This window comes from Oryx dammah, unplaced genomic scaffold (assembly GCF_014754425.2).
Source record: "Oryx dammah isolate SB20612 unplaced genomic scaffold, SCBI_Odam_1.1 HiC_scaffold_25, whole genome shotgun sequence".
In the NCBI taxonomy this organism is placed as follows: Eukaryota; Metazoa; Chordata; class Mammalia; order Artiodactyla; family Bovidae; genus Oryx; species Oryx dammah.
The window spans coordinates 86,054,864-86,068,416 of record NW_024070209.1 but is presented as its reverse complement, the minus strand read 5'-3'; the positions used below and the strand labels follow the sequence as shown (position 1 = coordinate 86,068,416).

General features: G+C 37.9%; 1 protein-coding gene across 1 annotated transcript in view; it reads right to left on the bottom strand.

The window, feature by feature from the left end:
• NOL10 (nucleolar protein 10) overlaps positions 1–13,553 on the bottom strand; it is a 94,877-nt gene that overhangs the window by 77,684 nt on the left and 3,640 nt on the right. Inside the window, exons 2-9 of the mRNA XM_040224932.1 lie at positions 12,551–12,596; positions 10,247–10,345; positions 7,264–7,341; positions 6,039–6,076; positions 4,802–4,938; positions 4,035–4,100; positions 2,015–2,075; positions 28–113 (exon numbers count right to left, since the gene is read on the bottom strand). Of these exons, the coding sequence (XP_040080866.1) occupies positions 28–113; positions 2,015–2,075; positions 4,035–4,100; positions 4,802–4,938; positions 6,039–6,076; positions 7,264–7,341; positions 10,247–10,345; positions 12,551–12,596 (611 nt within the window). The remainder of the gene's footprint in view (positions 1–27; positions 114–2,014; positions 2,076–4,034; positions 4,101–4,801; positions 4,939–6,038; positions 6,077–7,263; positions 7,342–10,246; positions 10,346–12,550; positions 12,597–13,553) is intronic.

The window sequence follows — 13,553 nt, the reverse complement described above, 5'->3', positions numbered from 1 at the left end:
TGAGTATTTAAACTCACTTCCACTTACTCTGAATCAGCCGTGACGCTACTCAACGCACAGTCTAACACACCAACTCGGCCCCGAGTCCTCGGGTCCCAACACTCTACTCGGCCCTAAACAAACAGAACAATCATTGTAAATTACAGCTTCTATTAGGAAATTTTTAGAAAAATACTCCCTAAAAAGAAGAGAAGCCTTACTGGTTATTGTGTGCAGATTAAGAACTTAACATTTTTAACTTTTTACTTGTACCTTTTTTAGTACTGTCAACCCTTTCATCATGGACTGCATTTCTTTTATAATTTAAAAAAGGAAAAATAAAAAAGGATGGTTAAGGGAAAAAAGGTCCAAAATGCAATGCATGATACCTGACTGGACCTTGATTTGGTTCGTGTGGTAGCAGGGAGAGGAGTTATGAAAGACATTTTGGTGTAACTGGCAAATTTTAAATGTAAATATTATTGTATCAATGATAAATATTTAATATATGTACTACAATAACTGTCACAGAAGAAATCAAAATCCAACATATAATATCAAAATTAATGTAAAAATGAATTTTACAGTGGTCTGACTATGCATATCAAATATCAACCCCCCAAAGGGTCACAGATGGTTGAATTATGACTTCACACACACACACACACAGTAATGGTTGACTATGACTTCACACACACACACACACAGTAATTGAGGAACCCAAGGAATTTCAGGAACCCCAGCAACAGCTGGTGAAAGAGAAGCCTGCTCTAATTCACAGCTTCTCTTACACAGCATGTTTCCTGGTGTCTAGCCTAGCTTGCTCTATAAGGACTCTATTCAAATAAACAAATTTTTCAAGGAAATTATTTTAACATTTCCCCTTGGTAATCTCAAGAAAAGTAATTAGCGAGATAATGCTTCACTGGCCTAACTATGGCATGGTAGTTTTTCTAACAAGGTCAACATAGTTTTATATATTTCCATTAATCCAATCTTAGGCGATCCATTTTGAATCTTAATCTTTTAACCTAAAGATGATTTGAGTGACAAAATCTACATTTCATCCATATGAACTGGTTTAATAGACTGCAGCACATCCACACAATGGAACCTTATCCACCAGTTTTAGACAATTACCTCAGTTTACGAGCACCAGTGTATAAACATGTACATTATATAGCATTACATTAAAAAAAAAGGCAAATGAAGAACCACAGCATAATCTCAATTTTGTGAAAAACATTTAAAAACGTGTTACTAACACATATGCATACCTGCATAAACAAAGAAAAACAAAAACGAAAGAAGAATATTGCAAGCCATTAAAGAGTCACCTCTGGTGTAGGAGTTGATGACTGGAAGGTACAGAAGCACATTTTTTAACAATATATTTTTGACATATTTACCCTTTTTTTTTTTTTACTGTATTTAACAATATTGTAATTTAAAAAAGCAAATCTAGAAAGACTCCTAAGTATGAAAGAAATTGAATCAAAGGTGTTACGTAGTTTAAAATGCAAACATGCATAATTGAGTGCTACTATACAGGACGTCCAAATCACACTCCACGTCCCCTTACAGCTGATAATGCTCTCATGTAGGTTCTTCCATGCGATTTTCACCAGCACAGTGCCTCCACACAGCTGGCAAGGTAAGTTTTATCATCTCCATTTCACTGATGAGAAAAATTAGCCTCAGGGAAAGGAATGCAGTCATAAAACTAACAAGCAGCAGAGAGCTGGTGAAGAGCAAGAGTGGTCGCCACATGAGCTGGCGACTTATCAGCTTCACCCTCAGTGATGACGGCCCCCCACCTCCAAGACAAAATCCAGCCCCGAGGGGCACAGTCTGCAGCAAGAGCACAGCTGTGTCTCCCAGGAACGTGACCCACCGTTCACATGAAAAGCAAACCAGGGGCTTGTCTCGCCATCAGCACCCTGCTCTTAGGAACAAAGTAACCCTGTCTTTACATGAAACTCTGTTAGCAAATGCAGGGCGAATGTTTTTCAAAATGAAGTCAATGTATGCTTACCTCTATCGTTCCTGTGGCAAATAAGCCATGCACTGAATTTATGTCACAAACATTATTCTCCCTACAACAGTAAAGGGATAAGGGAGAGAGTTTTAGCATCTGCTTTAGGGGGAAAGTGAAAGTGAAAGTGAAGTCGCTCAGTCTGATTCTTTGTGACCCCGTGCACTGTGGCCCACCAGGATCCTCCATCCATGGGATTCTCCAGGCAAGACTAGTGGAATGGGTTGCCATTTCCTTCTCCAGGGGATCTTCCCAACTCAGGGATTAAACCCAGGTCTCCCACATTGCAGTTGACGCTTTAACCTCTGAGCCAGGGAGGGACACTCAAAAAACTTCCTAAACAAACAGGAACCCACTGCTGTGGAGAAGGCGGCAGCCACCAGATTCTCGATCATCTGCATATGAAAAGCACCGAGGCAGCACAAGGTCCAATGCTTGGCACAAGGGCCCTGGAGTTTCAGACCACGGGGTGATGCCCTACCTGCCAGGGGATGAGACATGGAAGGGCTTGCTTCAAAACCACTATCCTACTGCCACAAGAACAAATTTCTCAATAATTTTCTCCCAAAGCAAAATAACACAGGCTATCAAACACCAATCCAGAGGCTTGACCAGCCTATTGAGTCCACCGTTTCTAGGCTTGAATTTTCTTTTCTCTGCAAAATGCTGTTCACCAGCTTCATATGGTCATCATGAGGATTAAATGAAAAAACTATAAAATGCTCAGCACAGTGTCTACAGTTTATAAGACACTCAATAAATATAAGTTACTATTATAAACAGGAAATTCTGGAAGTAAAGAGCAGATAACTCTTTTATTATTCAAGGATGCATCATGGTGTTACAATTTAAGAAAAAAAAAATTGGTATTTCAAAGCTATGTTAAAAAAAAAAGGTAACGAGAGTTTACCAGTTTTTATCATTACCTGTTCATCCAACCTTTAAAAATCCCTTTCAAAGCAATAAGGAAACTCTAGCAAGCTCTTTATATACCTGCTGCTGCTGCTAAGTCGCTTCAGTCGTGTCCGACTCTCTGTGACCCCATAGACGGCAGGCCACCAGGCTCCCCTGTCCCTGGGATTCTCCAGGCAAGAACACTGGAGTGGGTTGCCATTTCCTTCTCCAATGCATGAAAGTGAAAAGTCAAAGTGAAGTCACTCAGTCGTGTCCAACTCTTAGTGACCCCATGGACTGCAGCCCACCAGGCTCCTCTGTCCATGGGATTCTCCAGGCAAGAGTACTGGAGTGGGGTACCATTGCCTTCTCCACTTTATATACCTAGATGAGAAGTAATCCAGCTTCCACTCCATACTAGCTGTGTAACCTTAAACAAGCTACTTACCTCTCTGAGTTTCAGCTGTACTATTTGTAAAATGGTCGTAATAATAGTACCTATACTGTAAAATTTTGCTATAAGCTTCAAGTGAGTGAATATATATAAAATCCTGAATAAAGACTGGCACATAGTAAGCGCTTTCACTACTGTGTTGCTGTTGCTACTACTCAGTATTAACATTATGACAGATTCATTCCTAAAATATTTCTCTATGAATAAAACAAAAGTAAAGACTACAACACATGATAAAAAGAAAACGTGAAAAAAATCTTAAATGTACACTAGCAAAAACATAAAAAATAAAATTTAAAAAAATGGTACTTTTTTTTTTTTTTTTAAATGGTACTCTTGAGTTAATTTAAAATTTCCCTACAAGAGAAAATATCAGAAAATTAAATCATGAATGAAAATTTAAAGAACACAGCAAAAAACAATAACTGAATTTCTGGGGTGAGTTAAAACCTTTTTGGGTAGATCCAAAAATTTTTTATTTAAATTTTAAGACATCACCAGGTCTTTTAGCGATTTTTTTGTGTGTAGGAGAAAATTTAACGTTACTCTTTTACCTAAGCTGCTCAGAGAGCTCTGATTAAATGCAACACAGGCTATGTGACAACAAATTGGGAATCTGGCTCCATCTCCTGGCCGAAATAAATACAGTAGGATTCTTATAACAACACTCACGCAGCATCTGTCTGTAGAGGGTTCAGGTACCGTCCTTGTTCCAAGTTTAATCTATAAACTTCAGAGCTGCCAAACAATGAAAGAGTTAAAAATCCAGTAAACTAAAGGAACTTTTCAAGTAAGTATAATTTTTAGAAACATATATCTGTCATAAGGCATCGCTTCCCACTGTAAAACTGATACAAAAATGTACTTTAAACCTAAAAGATAATCACCTTATTTGTAAATCTGTTCATGCATAAGGGTGATTTCAACCATCCATGTGCCAAGGAAAAATTATGAAGTTGTTAAGTAGAATATTATTTACAAATAAACGGAGAATAGGAGATCCAAAATGCATCTATGCAGACTACAATGAAATAACAGTAAAATACTAATAAGGGCTTTCTCTGGGTGGCATAATTATAGGATAGGTGACTTTTTTCTTTATTCTTTTTCATGTTTTCTCAGTTTTCTAAAATGGATAATCATAAAGAAGGTAGCATTTAAGAATAATGTTTTACAATGCATGCAATGGGGCTAAGATACTGACTTTCCACCACCGTCTCCCTACTGGGTTACTATGTCTCTGGATTTAGAGCCCCATGCCAATCAAAGTGAAGGATGTGACTCTTAAATGAGCCAGTCACTTTGGAACTACACCCTTTGAGCAACCACAAGGCAGGGATAATGCCTTAGTCTTCTTTTAATCCCTCTCCTCCATTTTAAGAATAGAAATCATTTGGGAAGCTGGAAAGGAGAAAACAAAGGGTGATTAGACCCAATACCTTGCGCCAACAAAGTACAAGTCACAGGATGGATAATGGTAAGAGAAATCTCGCCCAAACTTTGGTATTCTGGTTTTGTAGTAGAAACCTGATTGTGAATGAAATTCGATGTATCTATCATTATGCAGGAAGACAATCTGAAAATGAAACAAGAAAATTAGTTTGCTTAGGTTTCTAGATAAAGTGTTTATTTCATCATCACTGAAACTGGCAAAGCAAGAAAAACTCTCATTTTGTCCTTTTCCTTGCTCTCTGTAAACACACGTGTATAAACACAACTCACCATCATAGCTAAGAAATATGTTAAGAATCAACCTCTCCATTAGTTACTTAATGCCTTCCTGCATTCTAGATAGATTTTTTGGCAAACTTTACCTTGTAACTGAAAGACTTACAAGCAAATTTATCAGTATCTAGAGAAAATATATCATAAAACTGAATATTCTGAAACATATGATAAATAGCTGCCACAGGCTATAGAAACTGTATTCCATAGTTGCCAGAACTGAAGACAATATATAAAACATACCAGCTCTGAAATTTCGATTTTCCTTCACCATGACACCTGACATCACTACAAATTTTTCATTTTGAATTTAATATGGCACTTCTACTGACAATCCTGTAACTGCTGAAAATGACCACAGAGCTGAAAGACGCATTAATGGCACCAAAAAAGAAAAAAAGCAAATGTAAACATATAAGCTGTGTCTTGAACTGCTTCAGTATATATCACAACCACTTACTTGCACAGTTAAGAATATTAAACAAACAACCTGTTATTGTATTTTTCACATATGAATAAGAAACTGAAAGCAAGCTGGCAAACACCACTACTTTAAATGCAATAATGAAAATCACACATCTAGGATATAAGGTGGTCTAAAAAGATGACAGCTAAAAAAAATAAAATAAAAAATAAAAATAAAATAAAAAGATGACAGCTACCAATTCTTAAATATATAGGTAATGTCTTACTCATACATGGTATGGAAAACTTATTTTGATATTAGACTTGCCAAAGACTATCTCCATCCCTGTTGTCACATTCACAAGACAAACTGAACAGATATTAATAGCAAAGAAGAGGTCTTATTTTACTGCATGCTGCTGCTGCTGCTGCATAGCTACTTTAAATTTAACAATGGAAATACCATAAAAACACTTATCATAGAAATAAACTCCACTCATTCATTTCTTGAGCACAGGCAGTACAAACTAATGCTATAAGACATACCTTTGAATAGTCATCAGACAAAGTTTCAAAGGTGACAACTGAAAAATAAGAAGTAGTAAGAAAAATATAATTATCAATATTTTTAATAAAAATATAAAATTGATGCAAAGATTCTAATTCAACACAAATATTATACACGAACGCTGGGTTTTGCTTCCTTTTTTGCCATCTACATAAAACAAGAACAAAGATGTCATACTATATTGCCCTCAAAACACCGAGTGGAAAAAAAAAAAAGTGGAAAGTTAAACATTTTATAGTTTCTTAATACAGATCAGCTACATTTTCTACAGAACTGAAGCAAATTAGATAATAAATTCACAAAATATAATGATTTGTAAATTTTGCCATAGTTTTTCTGAGATGTTCAAAGTAAAATAACAAACATTAAAAGCTCAAAAATGTTTGCTTGAAAAAAGGTAACAGTAACTTTTTACTCATTCATAGTATACATGTTAAACAAAACTAAAGAGTGAAAAGTTACTATTAGCAGCACATGGAGTTTGTATTGCTTTTTTTAAAATAAGAGTGAAACAAGTTAGGAGAATACTCAAACATGGGGCCATCTCCATGTTGGAGATGAACTTCCCCATCTCAACCTGCCCTGGTACCAGGCAGAATTCTAAGAACGACCCCACTGACCTTCCCCCAGGTACGGTCCACTGCTCTGGAGAGTGTGGGTGGACCCTGTCAACATGAGGATACACCACTCTTGTGAGTACGTCACATTTTATGGCAAAGCTGAGATTTATAATTCTCCCGAGCCCTTTAAAAACAGTGAGTGTTTTCTCCAGCTGGAGGCAGAAGAGGCAGATTCACAGCACAAGGAACTGCTGCTGGCTTGAAGGAGGCAGAGACCAGGTGAGGAGGCACACAGGGGCCTCCAGAAGAAGAGTGTGGCCCCCCGGCTCACAGCCAGCAGCAAGCAGGACCTCAACCCAACAACCACAACAAACTGCGTTCTGCCTACCACTTGTAAGTTTGAAAAAAGATCCTGCCCAGGGCCTGTGGAAGAGTCCCATTCCGCTGACACCGTGAGGTCAGTCCTGAGCACAGGACACAGGTGAGCCTGCAGGAGCTTCACCTACAGAGCTATGAGTAATGAAATGAATTTTCAAAGCTGCCACATTTACTGTAACTAATACACAACCCATGCCCAGCTTAAAAAGGAGAAAAGTACCCAAATATAAAAACTATTTTTGCGAATTCAAATATAATCTCTTACCTTCTGAATCCAAACACCTTTCAAACTTCAAGGATAACTGGTAGGTGTCATAACATCGAACTCGAGGTTTATATGTTCCTATAAAAAATTCGATGGGATGTAAAACCTAAAGGACATACTTTTTATTACCAATATCCTGCAGATATGTTGATTATACTTTTTGTTTAGCGGTTAAGTAGGATAATTATAAGCTTACCAAACAGAAAGAATTTAAAAGCAGCCCTTTCCAACATGTGAAGGGAAAAATGAGCAAAGGATATAAACAAGCAAGGCATAGATGAGAAATTGGTTAATATTTGTATTTAGGTGGATATTAAAAAAAAAACTACTCTCATACTTTGGTAACAAGGATGAAAGTGAAAGTTTGAAAATGTTAGTTGCTCAGTCATGTCCAACTCTGCAATCCCATGGACTGTAGCCCGCCAGGCTCCTCTGTCCATGGAATTCTCTAGGCAAGAATACTAGAGTGGGTTGCCATTCCCTTTTCCAGGGGATCTTCCCAACTCAGGGATCGAACCTGGGTCTTCTGCACTGCAGGCATATTCTTTACTGTTTGAGCCACCAGGAAAGTACAGTGACAAGTTTACATTGTTACAAATTCTTTGAAGGACAATCTGGCAGTATTTGTAAAATATGTGATATTCTTACATCTTAAATCTTTATTTCAATTTATACAAATTTACTCTACAGAAACATACCCATAAGCATACCAAAGACATGAAGAATGTTCACTGAAGCATTATTTACAAATGGCCAAAAGATGAAAGTAAATTAAATGTCCACTGAGAGGAAAACGGTTATGTAAATGATGGTAAATCATTATATGACTTATAAAGAGGATAACACATACCTGTAACCACTGACATGGAAGCTGTCAAAACACAGTATGAAGTGAAACGCACAGTGAGTGCAGCAAGAGAGGTGAGCCCTGCAGGGTCATGCTCGTAATATTAATACAATCCGGCTTCCGTAAAACTCAACTGTGACAGTGCTAGTCCTCTGCACAAAAATCAATGGAGGAATAAGCACAGTGACACCTGGTGTATTTTAATACAATTTTAGGGTCTTTCCCATTTTCTCCTGTGTATTTCTATTACATTTTTAATAAGATTATCACATTTGCAATCAGGAAAAGACTGATTTTTAAAACCAGTAAGGATATTTCTATATCTAAAAATTTCTTAGCCATGCCCTACTGCATGTGGGAAATTAGTTCCCCAAGCTGGGATCAAACTCATGCCCCACGCAGTGGAAGCATAGAGACTTAACCACTGGACCATCAGGGAAGTTCAATGAGGATACTTCTAAAAGAAAGTGATGAAGTAGTCCTATATTTTCTGACATGGATCAAAGCCCAAGATCTCACTTAAAAATAGTACATAGTATAGCATGGGCTTCCCAGGTGGCACCTGTGGTAAAGAACCCACCTTCCAATGTAGGAGATGTGAAAGATAAGGATTTGATCCCTGAGTCGGGAAGATCCCCTGGAGTAGGAAATGGCAACCCACTCTAGTATTCTTGCCTGGGAAATCCCACGGACCAAGGAGCCTGGGGGGCTCCAGTCCACAAGGTCACAAAGAGTCAGACACGACTGAGTGACTGAGCACACACATTACAGTACAATATATCTACACATACATACTCTCTACGTAACATATATGTTATATATAATCTACAATTGTAGTCTATATCCTGAACATAAAACTGGAGGCTAAAAAACATGGATAGTGTTAGTAATGAGACAACCACTGACACAGAACAAAAGAGAATGGCATGTAGATGTATAAAAGTTCTGTCAAAGAAGAAAGTGGTTGGAAAAGAGATACAGATGAATGTTAAGCCAAAAACAACAATAAAAAGTAAGTGGACAATATCTAGACTATATGGAGCAAAATCACAACCAAAAATGGTTGAGTAATGTTGCTGTAAAGGACAAAACATTAAAAGTTCCCTATATTTTATGGCTTTTTCATACTGACGAATTACTGCTAACACGAGTTCTTAGTAGCATAAGAAATACTAGTACACGATAGAGAAAATCATTATGATAAAAATGACCTTTCCTAGAACTCTCACTCCTTGTTGGTGGGAGTATAAAATGATCTGACTACTCTGGAAAAGTACCTAGCAGGTTCTCATCAAACTAAATACACACCTACCCTATGACCCAGCAACTTCCTCAAAACAGACTTGTATGAGATGGTTTATAATGCTTTATCAGTAACAGCCAAAGAATGAAAATAGCCCAGATGTCCATCAACTGAAGAATAAACAGAGAGTGGCATATTCCTCGAAGGAAATATCACTTGGTATCAGCAACAAAAAAAGAACTATTCACACATATAATGACATGAATGAATCTGAAATACGAAGTCCTAGGTGAAATAGGTCTTACACAAAAACAATACATAGTACATGATTGCATTTATATAAGACAGTCTATTTAAAACAGGCTAAATTTGTCTGTGGGGAAAAAGTAAATCACAGAGAGGGGCCTGGCTACACATGAGTGGGGGCAGGGACTGACTGTGAGGAGAATGTTCTAGGTGGAAGGAAAGTTCTGGATCTTGCTGGGGGTTCGGGCTACATAGGTATATACATTTGTTCAAACTCATCAAAATTATTTACTCATGCAAATTTTTTTTAAAAAGCCATAAACAAATACTGAACTCTAGTTAATGACATACACACTGAGGTATTTAGGGGTGAAAGATACTAATATCTGCAACTGACTCTGAAAAGCATCTAAACACAGGGTGGACGGATGGATGGTAGAAAGATGGGATAGACAGGTGATAAAGCAAACAGCAAACTATTGAAGCATCAAGGTGACAGGTAAATGGCTGTTCACTGTACAATTTTTCCAGTATTTCTGTATGTTTGAAATTTTTTAATAATAAAATATTAGAATAATTTTCCCTTTTCCTCCAAAGCATTTCCTGGTATGAAACATATGTTAAATTATAACAAAAACGATGCTTACCAGTTGCTAAAATATACTGCCCATCTTTTGATACCTTAATAGTGGTACAAACAGTAGGCATTTCAAAATCCTGAATAAGTTCAATTCTCCTACGGACATCTACAAAGAAAGAAAATACATAACTGGTTTAATGGTCACGTGCTTATTCTGTGTCACAGGAAGACAGAGTGTTTGAAGCAGTCCCTATAAACAAGCAGTCCCTACAGTCCCAGCCTTGGGAAGGCACCAACACAGCCCCACTACACAGCAAGATTTTCTCAGCTCCTGCCTTATTTTTTTAAACCATTTTATTTGTACTTTTCAAAAAGCAAAGAGTACCACTGTTAATGGGGGGAAAATGCCCATAATAGTGCATTAAGCATCCAGTCTCAAGCCCCGGATTAAGGGGGACAGAATAAACATTAAACCACTACTGTTACTCAATGATGGACCATGGCTAAATAATAAGCTTAAACCTTTAAAATCTTTTAAAATTTATATAAGAAACTGGTACCAAGCTGCCTTTTGCCTCTCCTTGGCAGCACTGATCTGCAGCCAATAGGATCCAGGCTAGAGAAGACTTACAGCAACCTCTCTGGGTTAAAACACTAAGATGGACTCTCAAAAACGGGTTCCCTAACACAAGGGGGTGTGGCTTCTGGCTGGCTGCTGTACGTGCCCTCTGCAAGGACGGCATATGACTGTCTGGCCCCTCACTGCCTCGGTCACTAAACCTGAACCTAAGATTTGAACCAGCTAAGGAGGAGTGGGCCACACAGCTTGGAAGACAGGGATAGTTTTGAGATGGATTAGAAAGTAGTCAGTGAACTACATTTTTCCTCTAAATAATCTGAGTCTGTTTGCTTACACACTTGAACACTGGAATGGCAAAGAGAAACAGAAGAAATCAGAATCAGTAAGCATTGAGAAAGCAGCAACTGCTTTTTTCCTTTGATTTAAAGTTTTAACTTTCTAATTTAAAAAATTAAATTATTTATCATTTTTGTTTGCGCTGGGTCTTCCTTGCTGAGCACAGGCTTTCTATAGTTGCAGTGAGAGAGGGCTACTTCCTAGGTGTAGGCTTCTCATTGCTGTGACTTCTCTTGTTGTGGAGCACAGGTTCTAGGTGCACGTGCTCAAGAGCTGTGGCAAAGGGGCTTGGCTGCTCCACTGCATGACCTGGATCTTCCCGAACCAGGGATCAAAACCACGTCCTCTGCGTCACAAGGCAGATTCTTAACCACTAGACTACCAGGGAGGTCCTTAATTTTCTAATTTTATAGATACTATATAAAGCCTACTTTTCCAAGATGCTTGCTTTGAGGTATTTATCTCACATCCAGAAACCCCTTCATTATCTTAGGTCTTTGATTTGTAGAAAATAACTTGAACAAAATATATGGGAAGTTAATCATTCTTCATATATGACAAGTTGTAACACTGAAAATTTAATAAAAGTCTGTCTGAAATGATTTCAGTTAAAAACTGATCTTACAAGCCTATCTTCCCTGCTGTCATAACTTAAAGAATCAAAATCTTCTACAATGATCTTTCAGGGTTCATGTTTATATGTCCTGTGTATAAAATTACTTTGTTCAGAAGAAAAAGGTCCAATGTCTCTGTATCTCAAAAACTGACAGATGGATTTAACCAACGGAAAAAGATTTTAACATGCTGGAAAATAAAGCGATTACGGAACTGTTAGGACAGCTAGTCCTTCCAGGATTGCTTCAGTGGGTATGGCAAGACTGTAAGGCCCTGGCCAGTCCATTAACCTGAGTCATTTCTCAGCATCATTTATGCAGCTGGGGAGCTTTATATGAGTGAGTCTCCTCTAGACAAAGAGCCAGCTGGCTCACTGCTTACTTTAAAGGCAGTGGACCCCTATATTCAGTGTTCCTCAGCTGCAGCACAAGCCTACTGTATGCAGAGCACCCATCTGGGCCACCCTGAGTGCCCCCTGGGACTCTGGGCAGGGAAGTGACGGAAGAATGCTGGTGTTCACACTATTTGCTGTGCCACGTGACGCATGGGGTCCTCGTCTCGGACCCAGGAGTCTTATGACTTCTGCCATCATCCATGAAACAGTAAGAGGCTTAACTGACTGCCGTGTGAGTAGGTGAAAATCAAACCCCACGCCCACAGGTGACTGTATTTACCACCAGAAAAGTTTTCTTTAGAGGGAAAGGGCAAGAATGTTTATTTCCCACTGCACAAATTCCACTGTTTTTCTGAACCTTCACTTAAATATAACAATAAGTGAGTAAAAGCATTATAATAGGGATCACAAATGTGGCTGAAATGGAAAAAAAAAATTATACTCACCGACATCTTTCTTCTGAAGTGCCCTCTTCTTCCTGTCAGAAAGCCACTTAAAGAAAGTGAAGAGACTTCATGTTAAAACACATTTACTTGAACTGTCTCTCTGCTTACAAAAAATAATACATGCTCATATTTAAAAACTGAAACTTAAAGGAATATGTAACATAGAAAAGGAAAATACTCTGTAATCCTAACCCTACTGTTACAGCCTGCCATACAGATTTTTTCCTGGTATGCATTTTCCTATACTAGACAATAAATTTTAAGAACTACCATATTTTTACACAAGAGAAAACTAGTTCATCTAATCAACCTAAGGGAAAGCAATAAGCCTCAAATAGTATGGGTTATAACTAATATATGGAACCACTTGAAGTGAAATTTTAAAAAGCAAAACATTAAATGGAGAAACTATCTCAAATAAATATATTTTTTACAAAACAAAAAACTAGATAAATAGCTGAGACTTGATGATACAGAAATGATACTTTTAAAACTCATATTCACAGATACCACATTTTGTTCTGTAATTACTATATCTTATTTTAGCTAGCAATATAAATCCACTGCATGAACAGGTCCAATGATGAAGCACCATAAAGTACAATTACCTTAAAGCAGTAGTTTCCAACCAGGGGCAATTTTGCCTCCAAAGGGCATCTGGCAATTCTTAAAGCATATTTGGTTGGCACAATGGGATGGGGTGGGCACTCTTGGCATCTAGTGGGTAGAGGTCAGAGAATCTGCCAAACCTCCTACAACGCACAGGACAGCCTGTACACTAAGATTTGTCCCTCCCGAAATGGCAATAATCACGAGGTTAAAAAACATATGCTCAAGAAATCAAAGAAAACCAAGAGAAAGATTAACAGATACCATTTCTAAAAGCACAAACCCAATGTACAGCCCATGTTAGATACCAGACATTATAATCCTTAGGGCTCTTTGGTCACGCAGACCCACCCCTAAAGACACTCACTGTGATGTGTGATACCTGCGGAAGGGT